This window comes from Anomaloglossus baeobatrachus, chromosome 7, assembly GCF_048569485.1.
Source record: "Anomaloglossus baeobatrachus isolate aAnoBae1 chromosome 7, aAnoBae1.hap1, whole genome shotgun sequence".
In the NCBI taxonomy this organism is placed as follows: Eukaryota; Metazoa; Chordata; class Amphibia; order Anura; family Aromobatidae; genus Anomaloglossus; species Anomaloglossus baeobatrachus.
In genome coordinates, this window is record NC_134359.1 from 120,435,628 (window position 1) to 120,454,690 (window position 19,063).

The 19,063-nt window shown below is 45.3% G+C and overlaps 1 protein-coding gene across 2 annotated transcripts in view; it reads right to left on the reverse strand.

The window, feature by feature from the left end:
- The window catches only part of LOC142245186 (aldehyde oxidase-like), a 314,224-nt gene that overhangs the window by 36,548 nt on the left and 258,613 nt on the right, over positions 1-19,063 (reverse strand). For both annotated transcript variants that reach the window (XM_075317642.1, XM_075317641.1), the window contains one exon: positions 6,038-6,090. In XM_075317642.1, the coding sequence (XP_075173757.1) occupies positions 6,038-6,090 (53 nt within the window). The remainder of the gene's footprint in view (positions 1-6,037; positions 6,091-19,063) is intronic.

Consider the following 19,063-nt stretch of genomic DNA (forward strand, 5'->3'; position numbering starts at 1 on the left):
TGAACAAACCAACATTTATTCAAATATATAGTTTAAAATATATATAGGATAGTTTTATCACATTCTCGAACATCAACACAACTCTCCAATCCCTGTATGTAACATGTGGGTATACAGTGCAGACCAAAAGTTTGGACACACCTCATTTAAAGAGTTTTCTTTATTTTCATGACTCTGAAAATTGTAGATTCACATTGAAGGCATCAAAACTATGGTTTTGGTCTGATGAAGCGTCTATCTAACACGTGAAACGCGCGTTACCACCCTGGGGGGGACCTTCGGTCCTGTTGCCTTGCACTCGGCACTTTAAAGCTACCTTAAAGCTATGCTGCTGACTCTTTTTCTACTTTGATACTGCTTTGGTATGTCTTTCCACTAATGATGTGGTTGTAGTATATACTGCTTTATATCGGCAATTGCTGTATGTTAACTCTTGTGTTACCAGTGATCACCCTGGACAACCGTATGGTCTATATAGGCTGATTAACGCCATGTTACGTAGCTGATGCCTTGTATATTTTGTGATATAGCCCTGGTACGGTTTTGCAAGGTATTGCACTGTATATTGCACATTAGCTTTTGCTGTATGCCAACTTCTGTTTCACCAGCGAATATTTTGGACAATCACATGGTCCACAGCTTTCTATTTGTATAAATTCATTTATGCCATGTGACAATCTCCATTTTTCAGTGCCTTGTGCAACCTCTGTCTCTTTTTATCCTTACTGTACTTATTGTGCACTACTATAATTGCATGTATTATTAAATTTTGATACATATTGTTGCATTTCAACCACTTTTGTGTCCTCTTGTTTTTTATGCATTGAATTCCAGTGGTTTGCATCCTTATTGTTTATGGTAGCCCACACAGGCCTTCCATATGATGTTTATAATGCTTACTAGCATATTATACTTATGATTATTACCCCGTTATCACTCCCATGGATACTTTTGTATTTCTATTTATTCAAATATATAGTTTAAAATATATATAGGATAGTTTTATCACATTCTCGAACATCAACACAACTCTCCAATCCCTGTATGTAACATGTGGGTATACAGTGCAGACCAAATGTTTGGACACACCTCATTTAAAGAGTTTTCTTTATTTTCATGACTCTGAAAATTGTAGATTCACATTGAAGGCATCAAAACTATGAATTAACACATGTGGAATGAAATACTTAACAAAAAGGTGTGAAACAACTGAAAATATGTCTTATATTCTAGGTTCTTCAAAGTAGCCACCTTTTGCTTTGATTACTGCTTTGCACACTCTTGACATTCTCTTGATGAGCTTCAAGAGGTAGTCACCGGAAATGGTTTTCACTTCACAGGTGTGCCCTGTCAGGTTTAATAAGTGGGATTTCTTGCCTTAAAAATGGGGTTGGGACCATCAGTTGTGTTGTGCAGAGGTCTGGTGCATACACAGCTGATAGTCCCACTGAATAGATCGTTAGAATTTGTTTTATGGCAAGAAAAAAGCAGCTAAGTAAAACAAACGAGTGGCCATCACTTTTAGAAATGAAGGTCAGTCAGTCCGAAAAATTGGGAAAACTTTGAAAGTGTCCTCAAATGCAGTGGCAAAAATCATCAAACGCTACAAAGAAACTGGCTCACATAAGGACTGCCCCAGGAAAGAAAAACCAAGAGTCACCTCTGCTGCAGAGGATACGGTCATATGAAAAAGTTTGGGCACCCCTATTAATGTTAACCTTTTTTCTTTATAACAATTTGGGTTTTTGCAACAGCTATTTCAGTTTCATATATCTAATAACTGATGGACTGAGTAATATTTCTGGATTGAAATGAGGTTTATTGTACTAACAGAAAATGTGAAATCCACATTTAAACAAAATTTGACCGGTGCAAAAGTATGGGCACCCTTATCAATTTCTTGATTTGAACACTCCTAACTACTTTTTACTGACTTACTAAAGCACTAAATTGGTTTTGTAACCTCATTGAGGTTTTAACTTCATAGGCAGGTGTATCCAATCAGGAGAAAAGGTATTTAAGGTGGCCACTTGCAAGTTGTTCTCCTATTTGAATCACCTATGAAGAGTGGCATCATGGGCTCCTCAAAACAACACTCAAATGATCTGAAAACAAAGATTATTCAACATAGTTGTTAAGGGGAAGGATACAAAAAATTGTCGCAGAGATTTAAACTGTCAGTTTCCTCTGTGAGGAACATATTAAGGAAATGGAAGAACACAGGTACAGTTCTTGTTAAGCCCAGAAATGGCAGGCTAAGAAAAATATCAGAAAGGCAGAGAAGAAGAATGGTGAGAACAGTCAAGGACAATCCACAGACCACCTCCAAAGACCTGCAGCATCATCTTGCCGCAGATGGTGTCAATGTGCATCAGTCAACAATACAGCGCACGCTGCACAAGGAGAAGCTGTATGGGAGAGTGATGCGAACGTAGCCGTTTCTGCAAGCACGCCACAAACAGAGTCGCCTGAGGTATGCAAAAGCACATTTGGACAAGCCAGTTATATTTTGGAAGAAGGTCCTGTGGACTGATGAAACAAAGATTAAGTTGTTTGGTCATACAAAAAGGCGTTATGCATGGAGGCTAAAAAACACGCCATTCCAAGAAAAGCACTTGCTACCCACAGTAAAATTTGGTGGAGAGTTCCATCATGCTTTGGGGCTGTGTGGCCAATGCCGGCACCGGGAATCTTGTTAAAGTTGAGGGTCGCATGGATTCAACTCAGTATCAGCAGATTCTTGAACAGTAATGTGCAAGAATCAGTGACGAAGTTGAAGTTACGCAGGGGATGGATTTTTCAGCAAGACAATGATCCAAAACACCGCTCCAAATCTACTCAGGCATTCATGCAGAGGAACAATTACAATGTTCTGGAATGGCCATCCCAGTCCCCAGACCTGAATATCATTGAAAATCTGTGGGATGATTTGAAGCGTGCTGTCCATGCTCGGCGACCATCAAACTTAACTGAACTGGAATTGTTTTGTAAACAGGAATGGTCAAATATACCTTCATCCAGGATCCAGGAACTCATTAAAAGCTACAGGAAGCGACTAGAGGCTGTTATTTTTGCAAAAGGAGGATCTACAAAATATTAATGTCACTTTTATGTTGAGGTGCCCATACTTTTGAACCGGTCAAATTTTGTTTAAATGTGGATTGCACATTTTCTGTTAGTACAATAAACCTCATTTCAATCCAGAAATATTACTCAGTCCATCAGTTATTAGATATATGAAACTGAAATAGTTGTTGCAAAAACCCAAATTATTATAAAGAAAAAAGGTTAACATTAATAGGGGTGCCCAAACTTTTTCATATGACTGTAAGTGTATCCGAGTCACCAGCCTCAGAAATCGGAGGTTAACAGTAGCTCAGATTAGAGACCAGGTCAATGCCACACAGAGTTCTAGCAGCAGACACATAACTAGAACAACTGTTAAGAGGAGACTTTGTGCAGCAGGCCTTCATGGTAAAATAGCTGCTAGGAAACCACTGCTAAGGACAGGCAACAAGCAGAAGAGACTTGTTTGGAATGGACATTAGACCAGTGGAAATCTGTGCTTTTGTCTGATGAGTCCAAATTTGAGATCTTTGGATCCAACCACAGTGTCTTTGTGCGACGGTTAACGGATGGACTCTACATGCCTGGTTCTCACCGTGAAGCATGGAGGAGGAGGTGTGATGGTGTTGGGATGCTTTGCTGGTGACACTGTTGGGTATTTATTCAAAATTGAAGGCATACTGAACCAGCATGACTACCACAGCATCTTGCAGCGGCATGCTATTCCATCCGGTTTGAGTTTAGTTGGACCATCATTTATTTTTCAACAGGACAATGACCCCAAACACACCTCCAGGCTATGTAAGGGCTATTTGACTAAGAAGGAGAGTGATTGGGTGCTACTCCAGATGACCTGGCCTCCACAGTCACCAGACCTGAACCCAATCGAGATGGTTTGGGGTGAGCTGGACCGCAGAGTGAAGGCAAAAGGGCCAACATGTGCTAAGCATCTCTGGGAACTCCTTCAAGACTGTTGGAAGACCATTTCCGGTGACTACCTCTTGAAGCTCATCAAGAGAATGCCAAGAGTGTGCAAAGCAGTAATCAAAGCAAAAGGTGACTACTTTGAAGAACCTAGAATATAAGACATATTTTCAGTTGTTTCACACTTTTTTGTTAAGTATTTTATTCCACATGTGCTAGTTCATAGTTTTGATGCTGTCACTCTCCCGGTGTCCTGGCACCGCTCCGTACCCACTGATCCGGTCTCAGTGTCCCGGCACCGCTCCATACCCACTGATCTGGTCTCGGTGTCCCGGCACCGCTCCATACCCACTGATCCGGTCTCTGTGTCACGGCGCCGCTCCGTACCCACTGATCCGGTCTTGGTGTCCCGGAACCGCTCCATACCCACTGATCCGGTCTCGGTGTCCCGGCATCACTCTGTACCCACTGATCCGGTCTCTGTGTCACAGCGCCGCTCCGTACCCACTGATCCAGTCCACGTGCTCACCGATCGCAGCCGCTGCTCCCGCTCCGGCTCCCCTGCGTCCCCTGTGCTCCATGCTCGGCGGTCCCTCCGGCTTACTGCGACTCGAGACTTTGCCTCCGGTTCCTCTGCGCCTTGTCCACGGCCTCCTGTGCTTCCCTCTGGCTCCCGGGCTTCACGCATGCGCGTTAAGGCGCGGACACGCTCAGTCACCTTGTCTTATAGGGCCAGCATCCCTGGAACAGGATGTGGCTGATTGCAGGTGCAGGGTATAAAAGACTTCCTGTTACTTACGGGCGGTGCTTGTTCAACAAGTTCTATCAGCTAGTATCTTGTGATAGTGTTCAAGCCCTTTGTGTTGGGTCATTAACCCTGTCTCTGTCCTCAGAACCTGACGCCCAGTTTGCCTCAGCTGGTCCGGCTCCCTGGAGATTCCCCGGTGTCCGTTTGCAGTGGATCTGTCCATCGTCCCCCTGCTTCACTTCGTCACCGGTTCTGGATTTCATATGAAGTCTCCAGTCCGCCCTCGTCACTGGTCCCGGACTCCGCCTGCGGCTCTCACCCGACTCCGGTCATCCGTTCCGATTCCCTCCTTCCGAGGACGCTCCCGGTACCCCGCCTGTGTTCCGGCCACGGTGCATCAAGGCCTACTGGGGTGGTTGCCAGACAGTCCCTGTATAGGGGTTCGCTCCTGGTGGCCTCCCTGGGGGAGTCCGGTGCACGGCCCAGTGGGTCCACTCCTGGACTGATACGTAACAGATGCCTTCAATGTGAATCTACAATTTTCAGAGTCATGAAAATAAAGAAAACTCTTTGAATGAGAAGGTGTGTCCAAACTTTTGGTCTGTACTATATATTTATATATACACACACAAACACATACACCCACAAACTGCACATACACATGTATACACACACTGCACATACATATATGTGTATATATACACACAAACACACTGCATATACATACCAGAGTGTCTATTCTTCAGCTCTAGACTTCTGCATTTAAAAGACCTTTGGTGACATCATGGTCATAGGATGGTATGTCACAATAGGTCCTTAAAGCAGTCTTGTCCTTGGAATAGAGATGCTGGGGGCCCTTAGGAAAGAGGAGGCCCTAAGAAATTGCCAAGTTTTTCTCCCTAATGTCAGCCATGACTGTAGCTAGGGCTTATTTTTGGAGTAGGTTTTATATCTCAAGCATACTCCAAAAATCCTATAAAATCATGCTAGGATTTATTTTAAAGATAAGTCTTAATTTCGGGGAAACATGATACTTGCAAACTCTTTGCTTTATAGACCGCAAATGATGTTCTGAAGCTGCCCAGAAGACTGGATATGGAAAGCTTTAGACCCCCTGGCCTTGTCTGATTCTGCACATGTAAAGCTGCCTCTTCTTGCATGCGGGGAGAGCGCACAGTGTAGACCAGCAGTGCAATCATGCCACTGGCCCAAAATGTCACTCTTTTTCGACAGGCTGGGAGATGGGAACGCTGGGAGTGCTTGTCCCCTAAAGAACAATCATGAAACAATGGGTCCTACCTGAAAAATCCTGTGGCTGAAAGGCTTATTCTCTCATAAAAAGCTTCTGTTACCTGTTAAAAGGATATCATTACCATGAAAAAAAAAATTACAGCTGGCAGGGAATATTAATACAGTGCATTACAAATGATTTTCCATAACACTGTTCCCCAGATCAATGTAACAATAAATAGATACTGTATAATAAGAAAAATGTATATGGAGATATACAATCTGGCAAGAAATTAATTATGGGACAGTACATCTTCAAATAATGTTATTTATAATATGCCTATTAAAGGGGTTGTCCAGTATTAAGAAAACATGTCTGCTTTCTTGAAGAAATATTCTATGTACTGTATGTGCTATTGCAACCCAGCAATATTGAAGTGTTGTTTTATAAATTATTGAAAATCCCTTTGGTTGTTAAAATAGGTGACCATGCCGACTGCAAGCTGACTGCTTTTACTATTTGAATGAGTGGACACCTTGGCCTCGATTCATCAAAATGATAGCGTCACTATTCTGGTGTAAATCGGTTTGAAAGCTTGCATTCTGCCACAAATCTTACTCCTGTCCTGACTGGAGGAAGATTTGTGACAAGGCACATGGAGACACTTGCCACTTCTCAGATGTGTCTGACACGAGCATGCGCCCTCATCAAGACTGATGTGAAGAATGCAGGTCTTGGTGAATCAGGACCCTATGGTTGGTTGTGGACTGACAATCTGCTGTCACCTAGGCCAGTATGACCATGCATCATATTCTGCCAATGCTTGCTTCTGCTTCCATCATTAAAAGGTTTATAACTAAGCGCTAATCATGAAGAAAGTAGGACAAGTAGGACCAATTGCAGGAAGTTGGAGAGTCCTTACAATTCTGATGATGGTCCTGCTCTTAATCGGGCTTTACACGCTACAATATATCTAACGAGATGTCGGAGGGGTGACGTCGTAAGTGACGCACATTCGGCAGTGAGTAGCGTGTGACAGCTATGAACGAGCAGAAATACTCACCTTCTCGTTCATCGCTGATACGTCGCTCATTTTCTAAAAATTGCACGTCCTGTTGTTCATCGTACCCGGGGCAGCACACATTGCTCCGTGTGACACCCCGGGAACAATGAACTGCAGCTTACCTGTGTCCTGCCGGCAATGCTGAAGGAAGGAGGTGGGCGGGATGTTTACGTCCCGCTCATCTCCACCCCTCCGCTTCTATTGGCCGGCCGCTGTGTGACATCGCTGTGACGCTGAACGTCCCTCCCCCTTCAGGAAGTGGATGTTCGCCGCCCACAGCAAGGTCGTTTGGAAGGTAAGTACGTGTGACGCAGAGGTTACAGCATTGTGCGACACGGGCAAGAAATTGCCTGTGCCGCACAAACGAAGGGGGCGGGTGCGATCGCAAATGCAATCGCACAATTAATTGAAGCATGTAAAGCAGCCTTTACACATAAAACAGCACCTGGCTGTAGAGTCACTACACAGCACACAGTAGGAAAGCTGCTGCACTTTTTCCCTGGATCTGTCAGAATGTCTCTGTCATTCATTAATTCGTTCATTCATTGATTAATTAATTGACTGATTAATTCATTCATTATTTGAAATCAGGGCCGCCACTATGAATTTTAGGGCCCCAAAATGGCAACATTTTTGGGCCCCCTTGAAATTCTAGCCAGGCTCCACCCCAGCTCTGCCTCCACCCCTCAAACCTTCCACACTCTCAATGCCATGCTTTGAAAAACGTGTGTGTGTATGTATATATATATATATATATATATATATAAAAATAAATATATATATATACATATAATATATAAAGCTGAGTGTGTGTGTGTGTATGTATGTTTTATATCTATATATATATATATATATGTGTATATATATATATATATATAATCTATATATGTGTGTGTGTATGTATGTGTTTGTCCGCTAAATCAATCCGCACCGTCACATTTACAATCACAAAATTTTGCACAGACACCTCATGTGACTCAGGGAACATCATAGACTATGTTTTGAGGGGAAAATTTAACCCCACGCTTTACAGTTACTCTCCAAAAAACCTGCCTCCATTAAGGTCAATGGAGCTGGGAGCTACAGGTTATTAATAGGAGCTGTGATTGATTGTTATAGGCACTGAAGGACATTCTTAGTATAAGAAGCTTATGTGTGAGGTGAAATGATATTGGTGGAGAGACAGATAGCGAGAGAAAAAGAGAGATTGAGACAGAGAGAGAGAAAAAGGCACACAGACAGAGACAGACAGGGAAAGAGACAGAGACAGACAGGGAAAGACACAGAAACAGTCAGGGAGAGAAACAGAGACAGACAGCCAGGAAAAGAGACAGACAGAGAAAGAGACACAGACAGGGAGAGAGACAGACAGACAGACAGAAAAAGAGACACAGAAAGAGACAGACATACAGAGAAAGACACAGACAGACAGGGAAAGAGACAGGCAGGGAAAGAGACAGACAGGGAAAGAGACAGACATACAGGGAAAGAGACAGACAGGAAAAGAGACAGAGACAGACAGGGAAAGATTCAGAAACAGTCAGGGAGAGAAACAGAGACAGCCAGCCAGGAAAAGAGACAGAGAAAGAGACACAGACAGGGAGAGAGACAGACAGGAAAAGAGACACAGACAGAAAGAGACAGACAGACATACAGAGAAAGACACAGACAGACAGGGAAAGAGAAAGGCAGGGAAAGAGAAAGACAGTGAAAGAGACAGACAGACAGTGAAAGAGACAGACAGACAGGGAAAGAGACAGACATAGAGGGAAAGAGACAGACAGGGAAAGAGACAGACAGGGAAAGAGGCAGACAGGGAAAGAGACAGAGAAAGACAGGGAAACAGACAGAGACAGACAAGGAGAGAGACAGAGACAGACAGACAGCCAGACAGGAAAAGAGACAGACAGGGAAAGAGACAGACAGGGAAAGAGGCAGACAGGGAAAGAGACAGAGAAAGACAGGGAAACAGACAGAGACAGACAAGGAGAGAGACAGAGACAGACAGACAGCCAGACAGGAAAAGAGACAGACAGGGAAAGAGGCAGACAGGGAAAGAGGCAGACAGGGAAAGAGGCAGACAGGTAAAGTGGCAGACAGGGAAAGTGGCAGACAGGGAAAGAGGCAGACAGGGAAAGAGGCAGACAGGGAAAGAGGCAGACAGACAGACCCAGAAACAGACACAAAGAGACAGACACACAGGGAAAGAGAAAGACAGGGACAAACAGGAAAAAAGACAGACAGGGAAAAAGACAGATACACAGAGACAGACACACAGAGACAGACACAAAGGGAATATAAATGAATAGAAAGACAGGGAAAGAGCCAGACAGACAGAGAGGGAGACAGATGGAGGCTGGGAGAGAGGGACAGTGGGAGAGAGACAGAGACTCAGTTACTACCCGGGCAACACTGGGTATTACAGCTAGTATATATATATATATATATATATATATATATATATATATATATATATACAGTGCCTACAAGTAGTATTCAACCCCCTGCAGATTTAGCAGGTTTACACATTCGAAATTAACTTGGCATTGTGACATTTGGACTGTAGATCAGCCTGGAAGTGTGAAATGCACTGCAGCAAAAAAGAATGTTATTTCTTTTTTTATTTTTTTTCTAAATTGTGAAAAGTTTATTCAGAGGGTCATTTATTTAATCCCTCAAACCACCAGAATTCTGTTTGGTTCCCCTAAAGTATTAAGAAGTATTTCAGGCACAAAGAACAATGAGCTTCACATGTTTGGATTAAATATCTCTTTTTCCAGCCTTTTCTGACTACTTAAGACCCTCCCCGAACTTGTGAACAGCACTCATACTTGATCAACATGGGAAAGACAAAGGAGCATTCCAAGGCCATCAGAGACACGATCGTGGAGGGTCACAAGGCTGGCAAGGGGTACAAAACCCTTTCCAAGGAGTTGGGCCTACCTGCCTCCACTGTTGGGAGCATCATCCGGAAGTGGAAGGCTTTTTGAACTACTGTTAGCCTTCCACAGCCTGTATAGCCTTTGAAAGTTTCCACCCGTGCCGAGGCCAGGCTTGTCCGAAGAGTCAAGGCTAACCCAAGGACAACAAGGAAGGAGTTCCGGGAAGATCTCATGGCAGTGGGGACATTGGTTTCAGTCAATACCATAAGTAACGTACTCCACCGCAATGGTCTCCGTTCCAGACGAGCCCGTAAGGTACGTTTACTTTCAAAGCGTCATGTCAAGGCTCGTCTACAGTTTGCTCATGATCACTTGGAGGACTCTGAGACAGACTGGTTCAAGGTTCTCTGGTCTGATGAGACCAAGATCGAGATCTTTGGTGCCAACCACACACGTGATGTTTGGAGACTGGATGGCACTGCATACGACCCCAAGAATACCATCCCTACAGTCAAGCATGGTGGTGGCAGCATCATGCTGTGGGGCTGTTTCTCAGCCAAGGGGCCTGGCCTTCTGGTCCGCATCCATGGGAAGATGGATAGCACGGCCTACCTGGAGATTTTGGCCAAGAACCTCCGCTCCTCCATCAAGGATCTTAAGATGGGTCGTCATTTCATCTTCCAACAAGACAACGACCCAAAGCACACAGCCAAGAAAACCAAGGCCTGGTTCAAGAGGGAAAAAATCAAGGTGTTGCAGTGGCCTAGTCAGTCTCCTGACCTTAACCCAATTGAAAACTTGTGGAAGGAGCTCAAGATTAAAGTCCACATGAGACACCCAAAGAACCTAGATAACTTGGAGAAGATCTGCATGGAGGAGTGGGCCAAGATAACTCCAGAGACCTGTGCCGGCCTGATCAGGTCTTATAAAAGACGATTATTAGCTGTAATTGCAAACAAGGGTTATTCCACAAAATATTAAACCTAGGTGTTGAATAATAATTGACCCACACTTTTATGTTAAAAATGTATTAAAATTTAACTGAGCAACATAACTTGTTGGTTTGTAAGATTTATGCATCTGTTAATAAATCCTGCTCTTGTTTGAAGTTTGCAGGCTCTAACTTATTTGCATCTTATCAAACCTGCTAAATCTGCAGGGGGTTGAATACTACTTGTAGGCACTGTATATATATATATATATATATATATATATATATATATATGTATATATATATACACACACACACACACACACACACACACACACATACATATATATATATATACCGTACATATAAACACAAACACACATGGCCAAAAGTGTTAGCACCCTTGAAGTTGTTCCAGAAGAAGTATTATCCTGAAAAAATTACATTACAGACATCACTAGGGTGCCGCACAGACATCACTAGGGGGGGGAAGGGTGTGCAGACATCACTAGGGGGCACACAGACATCACTAGGAGGGTGCTCAGACATCCCTAGGAGGGCGCACAGACATTACTGGTGCTGAATATTACAGCACCTGGCTGCAAAGTCACTACATAGCACACAATGGGAAAGCTGCTGACCTTTTTCCCTGGATCTGTCTGATTGTCTCTGTCATTCATTCATTCATTGATTGTTTGTGTTGCGCTCCCGGGGCTGCAGCGCCGCTCGTCACTGCGCCACTTATCTCGGCGCCGCTCATCACTTACCGGCCCGGTCCCCGTTGTGAAGATGTAATTTACCCTCTCACTGTATATGCTGTGATACTATGTCATGATATGTATATTTCCCTGGTTGTATTAGTTGTAATTCATGTATTTCCTTGGGGGAGCTACTGGTCTCAATGTGTCTCTCTCATACAATTGTAGTCTTGGCATCTAATGTGATTATGTAAATAGCCTGTCCTCTTCTTTCCAGAGTTGTGTATCTAATCTGTAATTGCATTGGCCAGTGAAGGAATAGTCATTGTTCTGCACAGCAGGGGATCCCTTCATCTACTGTGGCTGGCAGACATACTGGAGCCCTGTGATGGACAAAACCATTGATGATAGGATGTGTAACCCCCACCCCCTGAACATGGTGGGCTGGTCAAGGAGCACAGACAATGCATTTCCCTTTTGTAACTTCAGAGTGAGCTGGAACTAAGAAGAAGAAGGAGCTCCCAGCATGGGTGGCTGTGGACACGAACGGAGCTAGGCCTGTGTGGCGGCCCGTGGGATTGTGTGGAACTCTTTGGACTACTGTAAGGACGATTGCTTTATCTGGTCCGAGGATTGTCGGGAAGGGCCCCCGAATCTGTTTTACGTGGACTTATCGTGTGCTGTTCCAGTGTTCTTGTGAATAAACCTGTTGGATCGTCCCTCGGCCTCGTCCATCCTTTGCTCTGTTGTACACTCTGTCACAAACTGGTTGGCAGCGCTGGGATCAGAGCAGAAGGAATGGAGGACAATGGCTCAACATCAGGAACCAGCACTGCAGAGTACAAGACCTGGACTTTGGGGAGCCTGCAATCAAAGGCCCGTGAAGTAGGAGTTTGTTTCAAAGGACTCTCCAAGGAGCAGCTGATTGAGGCGCTAGAAGGAGTCTGTTCGCAAAATGACGTGGAGGAAGGATCCTCACAGCAAACGGAAGAAAGACGGCAGCCGGAGGTGAATACCCAAAAAAGTCAATGGGTTGTGTGGTACAAGGAGGAGATGGCACTGCTTGGAGATGAGGCCACCATAGAAGATAAGAGGGAGGCCATGCGTGGAGCTAAAGAGAAGGAGCGCAGGATGGAGGAGATGGCACTGCTGGATAAGGAGCTCGCTGTGGAAGCCGCGAGAGGTTCCAGACAGACCGTAACCCCAGCACCCATCATGAGGGAACTTCCCAGGGTGTCCCGCAAAGACTTTAAGCCGTTTAATGAGGCTGCAGGCGACATTGAGGGCTTCTTCCAGGACTTTGAGCATCAGTGTCGATTAATGGAAGTCCCGGACAGGGAGCGTGTCCGGCATCTGGTTGGGCTCCTAGAGGGGGGAGCTGCTGAAGCCTATAGAGCTATGGACCCTCGGTGGAACTGTGAGTATGCGGATATTAAACAGACTATTCTAGAACATTATGCTGTGACCCCAGACACTTACAGGACTCAGTTCCGTGCTTTAGCCTGTGATGGGGAAGTGTCTTTTAAGATATATGCTCATAGACTCAAACAAATATGTAATCGCTGGCTGGAGGCAGAGGAGGCCTTATCTTGGGAGACCTTCCTGCAGGTCATCCTAAAAGAACAATTCTTTGCCCAGTGCCCCGCTGAGATCCGGGAATGGGTGCGTGAGAGAAAACCAGCGACAGTGGAGGAAGCTGCTGCTCTCGCTGATGAGGCTCTCACCATCAAGCCTCAGTGGAGGGTTCTGTTGGAGGATGGAGAGACGCCTAACAGCTCCACAACACCGGATGCCCCCAGTTATTCTGTACCCATTGTTCCCCGTTCCTCTAAGCCACCACATGTTGATACCCGTGTTAATGTGCCTCCAGTTGCTTCTACTGCACTTTCTGGAATACGCCGGGGAGAGGAAGTAACAGAGCGCAGGTGTTATGTTTGTAGGCATCCCGAGCATTTGCAGGCCTCATGCCCAGCCAGGCCATGGAGGAATCATCCTCAAACCCCTACAGCACCTTCAGGTGGGAGCCGGCCTCCAAGTTCCCCTACCCCTTACCCAAGAGGACGCCTTGGATGGAGGGAGACCCAGCTCAGATGCTATCAATGTGGACAGCCAGGGCATCGGCAAGTCTCCTGCCCAGCTGTTCAAATGAGGACTGATCCTGCACCCAATCGGATTGTTAATTATTTACAGCCCAGTGCCATGGAGGAAGATGTGGCACCGTTATGTGAGGACTGGCCTCCTTGACTCAGCCCCCCATGTTGCACCACCAGGAGTTTACGGGGTGCGACCCGCAGTTATGACGACTTCTGCTCATCGAGGTAAGCACTTGCAGGAGGTTGTGCTGGATGGACAGAGACTTGTTGGATTTTGTGACTCGGGTGCTTTCCTCACACTGGCTGATCCCCGAGTGGTTCGGCCTGAGGCAATCCATAGAGGACCTGGGATTGTTATTGAACTGGCTGGTGGACAATGGAGGACTATTCCCACAGCCACTGTGGATCTGAACTTTGGTTTTGGGGTCAGGCGATGTGTGGTTGGGGTGATGGGTGGTCTGCCTGCAGCTGTTCTCCTGGGCAATGATGTGGGAGAGCTACGATGCCAATTCGTGGCTGCATGAAGCCACATGTAAGTAACGCTCTGCCTGTGTGTACTTAACCAGTGACCTGTAGAGGTCCCTAGTACGTACACAAGTTGGGAGGGGGAGGGATTGTGAAGATGTAATTTACCCTCTCACTGTATATGCTGTGATACTATGTCATGATATGTATATTTCCCTGGTTGTATTAGTTGTAATTCATGTATTTCCTTGGGGGAGCTACTGGTCTCAATGTGTCTCTCTCATACAATTGTAGTCTTGGCATCTAATGTGATTATGTAAATAGCCTGTCCTCTAAGAAGAAGAAGGAGCTCCCAGCATGGGTGGCTGTGGACACGAACGGAGCTAGGCCTGTGTGGCGGCCCGTGGGATTGTGTGGAACTCTTTGGACTACTGTAAGGACGATTGCTTTATCTGGTCCGAGGATTGTCGGGAAGGGCCCCCGAATCTGTTTTACGTGGATTTATCGTGTGCTGTTCCAGTGTTCTTGTGAATAAACCTGTTGGATCGTCCCTCGGCCTCGTCCATCCTTTGCTCTGTTGTACACTCCCGTCACACCCGTGCACCCCGACCACGGCCGCCGCTCCCACTCTCCTCCCTCAGCTTCCCCTGTGCGTCCTCGCTGTGTCCCGGGACTCTGCTCCAGCCCTCCTGCCTCATCTCCCCTGCATCCTGCACTGTTCTCCAGCTCCCGGGTCTCGCATATGTGCACTAGGGCGCGGACGCGCTCTCTCCCCTTCTCTTAAAGGGCCAGCGTCTTTGAAACAGGAAATGGCTGAATACAGGTACAGGGTATATAAGACTTCCTTTTCCATGCAGGCGGTGCCTGTTTAACGTGTACTGGTAGCCGTGTCTCTTGTGCTAGTGTTCAGGTCCCCTGTGTCTTGTGCCCAGGATTAACCCTGTCTCTGCCCGCAGATCCCGACTGCTGCCTGTGCGTATCTGGTCCTCTGGCTTTCCAGGAGAATCAGATTGTTGTGGATCCCGTCATTTTCCTCTAGCCTGTACTCGTCACCGATCCTGGACTCCGCCCGGTATCGCCTGACTGAACCCTCGCTGGCCCCGGATTCCATTTGCCATCTCCAGTCGGCACCTGTACCCAGTTCTTCTCAGTCCACGTCTATCCTTCGACCAGCCTCCATATCCTGTGTGGACATCTTCGGACGCTATCCCACAACGCTCCCGTTTCCCGGCTGCTGCGCATCTAGGCCTTCTGGGGTGATTGCCAGACAGCTCCTGTATAGGGGTTCGCTCCTGGTGGTCTCCTTGGGGGAGTCCGGTGCGCGGTCCCGTGGATCCCCCTCCTTGCACCGAACCTGACAGTTTGCTTAATTCATTCATTCATTATTTTAAATCAGGGCCACCACTAGGAATTTCAGGGCCCCATACTGGCAAAACTTTTGGGCCCCACTGAGACTCCACCCACGCTCCACCCCAGCTCCACCTCCACCCCTCAAACCTTCCACACTCTCAAAGCCATGCTTGGAAAAATGTGTGTGTGTGCGTGTGTGTATATATGTTACAGACCAAATGTTTGGACACAACTTCTCATTCAAAGAGTTTTCTTTATTTTCATGACTTTGAAAATTGTAGCTTCACATTGAAGGCATCAAAACTATGAATTAACACATGTAGAATGAAATACTTAACAAAAAAGTGCGAAACAACTAAAATATGTCTTATATTCTAGGTTCTTCAAAGTAGACACCTTTTTCTTTGATTACTGCTTTGCACACTCTTGCCATTCTCTTGATGAGCTTCAAGAGGTAGTCACCGCAAATGGTTTTCACTTCACAGGTGTGCCCTGTCAGGTTTAATAAGTGGGATTTCTTCCCTTATAAATGGGGTTGGGACCATCAGTTGTGTTGTGCAGAAGGTGCATACACAGCTGATAGTCCTACTGAATAGATTGTTAGAATTTGTATTATGGCAAGAAAAAAGCAGCTAAGTAAAGAAAAACGAGTGGCCATCATTACTTTAAGAAATTAAGGTCAGTCAGTCCGAAAAATTGGAGAGTTCTAGCAGCAGACACATCTCTAGAACAACTGTTAAGAGGAGACTTAGTGCAGCAGGCCTTCATGGTAAAATAGCTGCTAGGAAACCACTGCTAAGGACAGGCAACAAGCAGAAGAGACTTGTTTGGGCTAAAGAACACAAGGAATGGACATTAGACCTGTGAAATCTGTGCTTTGGTTTGATGAGTCCAAATTTGAGATCTTTGGATCCAACCACCGTGTAGCCGGAGTGGCTGCTCTCCGTGTGACGGATGTGTCGCCTGCCCCAACATATGTCGCGGAAATACCTTTGCTGACTCCTAGGGCAGGAGGAGTTACCGTATTAGCAAATTTATTACCTGTTCTTTCAGGGCGGTAATTTATTATGCAACTTGCCCCTGCCCGATGATATACGTAGGATTAACTACTCATCAGTTACAGGTTAGGGTACGCGAACATGTGTTGGGGATTGAGGCGGCACCGAGCCAGTTGGATAGGGCCACTTTAAAAACTATCCCTAAGCATTTTTTGGTTCACCATGAGTCTAACAGCGCCCAATTTAGGGTCTTGGGGATTGACCAGATTGATCTCGGTATCAGGGGTGGCGAGGTGAGTAGGAGGCCAGATGGATATACAGGTTGAATACTGTATATCCCTCTGGCCTAAATGAGAAATCTGAGTTTCTCGTCCTTTCTGTAAGGAATGTCAATATGCTTGATGGATTCCCTGTGCAGATACTTTGTTTTAATTTTAGTTTATGTGTGGTTATATGTTTTTAATTTTAATTTTATTTTTCACTAGTATTGGGCCAGTTGTGTTTGCTGAAAGTCTGGAGTCTCTGACCCTTCCTTATGTCCTGATACGTCTTCTGGCAACTTGAATCCTCTTTGGTTAACCATCCTTGTGAACCAATTATAATTACAAGAATTTGTTGAAATTGTTGTCCACAAATAGGTGTCTTCCTTCCCCCCCCTCCTCACCCCTTTGAGTATGTGTACATATATACAATTGTGCATACATATGTATATGAGTATATTATGTGTATCAAAATATGTTCTTTTTGGTTAATATGTGATTTATGGGTTATATACACACAAGGACACAGGACAGAGGTTGAGTCGACTTTAATCCATGTCAACTGGCTGCAAGGTGCCACAGATAAGTTACAGGTGCTGTTAATTACACAAATTAAAGAAGCATCACATGATTTTTCAAACAGTGCCAATACTTTTGTCCACCCCCTTTTTATGTTTGGTGTGGAATTATATCCAATTTGGCTTCATGACAATTTTTTTTTTTTCATTGAAGACAAATTAAATGAAGCTAATAATACCAAAGAATTTGTGATTGCAATCATTTTCAAGAAGAAACTGAGTATGATCTGACAGAATTGCAGGGGTGCCAATACTTTTGGCCAGCACTGTATATGTGTATGTTCATGTAATTATATGCACATGTTTATGCATTTTCGTGGTATGTGCCATTTTCTATTGGATATTATGTCCTAAATTATAATATGTGTGTGTATATGCATGTTATATTTATGCATGGAAATATGGGACGAGATCCTGTGAGTTTGGTCTCGTTGTGGGTGCCTGACTGCGATATAATCGCTGTGCTAATCGCTGTCAGATGGTTCTCCCATGGACCTGCTCTTCTTATCCTCCCAATCTCCGGGTGTGCTGATACGCGTGCGCTGTGTGGTGATCCGCTGCCTGGCCGTCGGCCGCATCTGATCTGATCATGTGGTTGCGGGTGTTTACACCAGAGATCATGTGGTTGGTGACGCGGCTGCCGGCCTGGGGTGGAGCTTCCAGCTGCATGGTTGCATGCGTCATGGAGGCACACCCTGTGATTGGTTATATCGTTCATTATAAACCGCACATTCTGGCCCATACAACTACACCCCCTGACGAAGGTAACCTCGTGTTACCGAAACGGCCATCGGGTGGGTCACGGGATCCCCTCCTCTCCTGGCATCCACTAATTGACCTGTTGGCATCCATGTAAGTATGATAAGTTGGATCTTTTTCATATATTGGTGATGTATCCTAACTGCCTAATCCTATGCGTGCACATGGGTCATATTATTTGATGTAGAGCGACATCTGGTGGAATTGATAAGCATATACCTGGGTGAATGTTATTTTTACCAATTATAGGTAGTATAAAATGAGGGATCTGTGACCTTTTCTGGGGCTTTTAAGTTCCTGCACTATTTCGCTCCACCTTTTACATGTTGTCTTTGTAAATACAATAAAAATTTCTGCAAATTAATACATGGGCTTTTGATCGTTCTTTCTCTGTGGTGTTTAAGAGGAGACTTTGTGCAGCAGGCCTTCAAGGTAAAATAGCTGCTAGGAAACCACTGCTAAGGATAGGCAACAAGCAGAAGAGACTTGTTTGGGCTAAAGAACACAAGGAATGGACATTAGACCAGTGGAAATCGGTGCTTTGCTCTGATGAGTCCAAATTTGAGATTTTTGGATCCAACCACTGTGTCTTTGAGACTCTACATGCCTGGTTCCCACCGTGAAGCATGGAGGAGGAGGTGTGATGGTGTGGGGGTGCTTTGCTGGTGACACTGTTGGGGATTTATTCAAAATCGAAGGCATACTGAACCAGCATGGCTACCACAGCATCTTGCAGAGGCATGCTATTCCATCCGGTTTCCGTTTATTTGGACCATCATTTATTTTTCAACAGGACAATGACCCCAAACATACCTCCAGGCTGTGTACGGGCTATTTGACTAAGAAGGAGAGTGATGGGGTGCTACGCCAGATGACCTGGCCTCCACAGTCACCAGACCTGAACCCAATCGAGTGAGCTGGACCACAGAGTGAAGGCAAAAGGGCCAACAAGTGCTAAGCATCTCTGGGAACTCCTTCAAGACTGTTGGAAAACCGTTTCCGGTGACTACCTCTTGA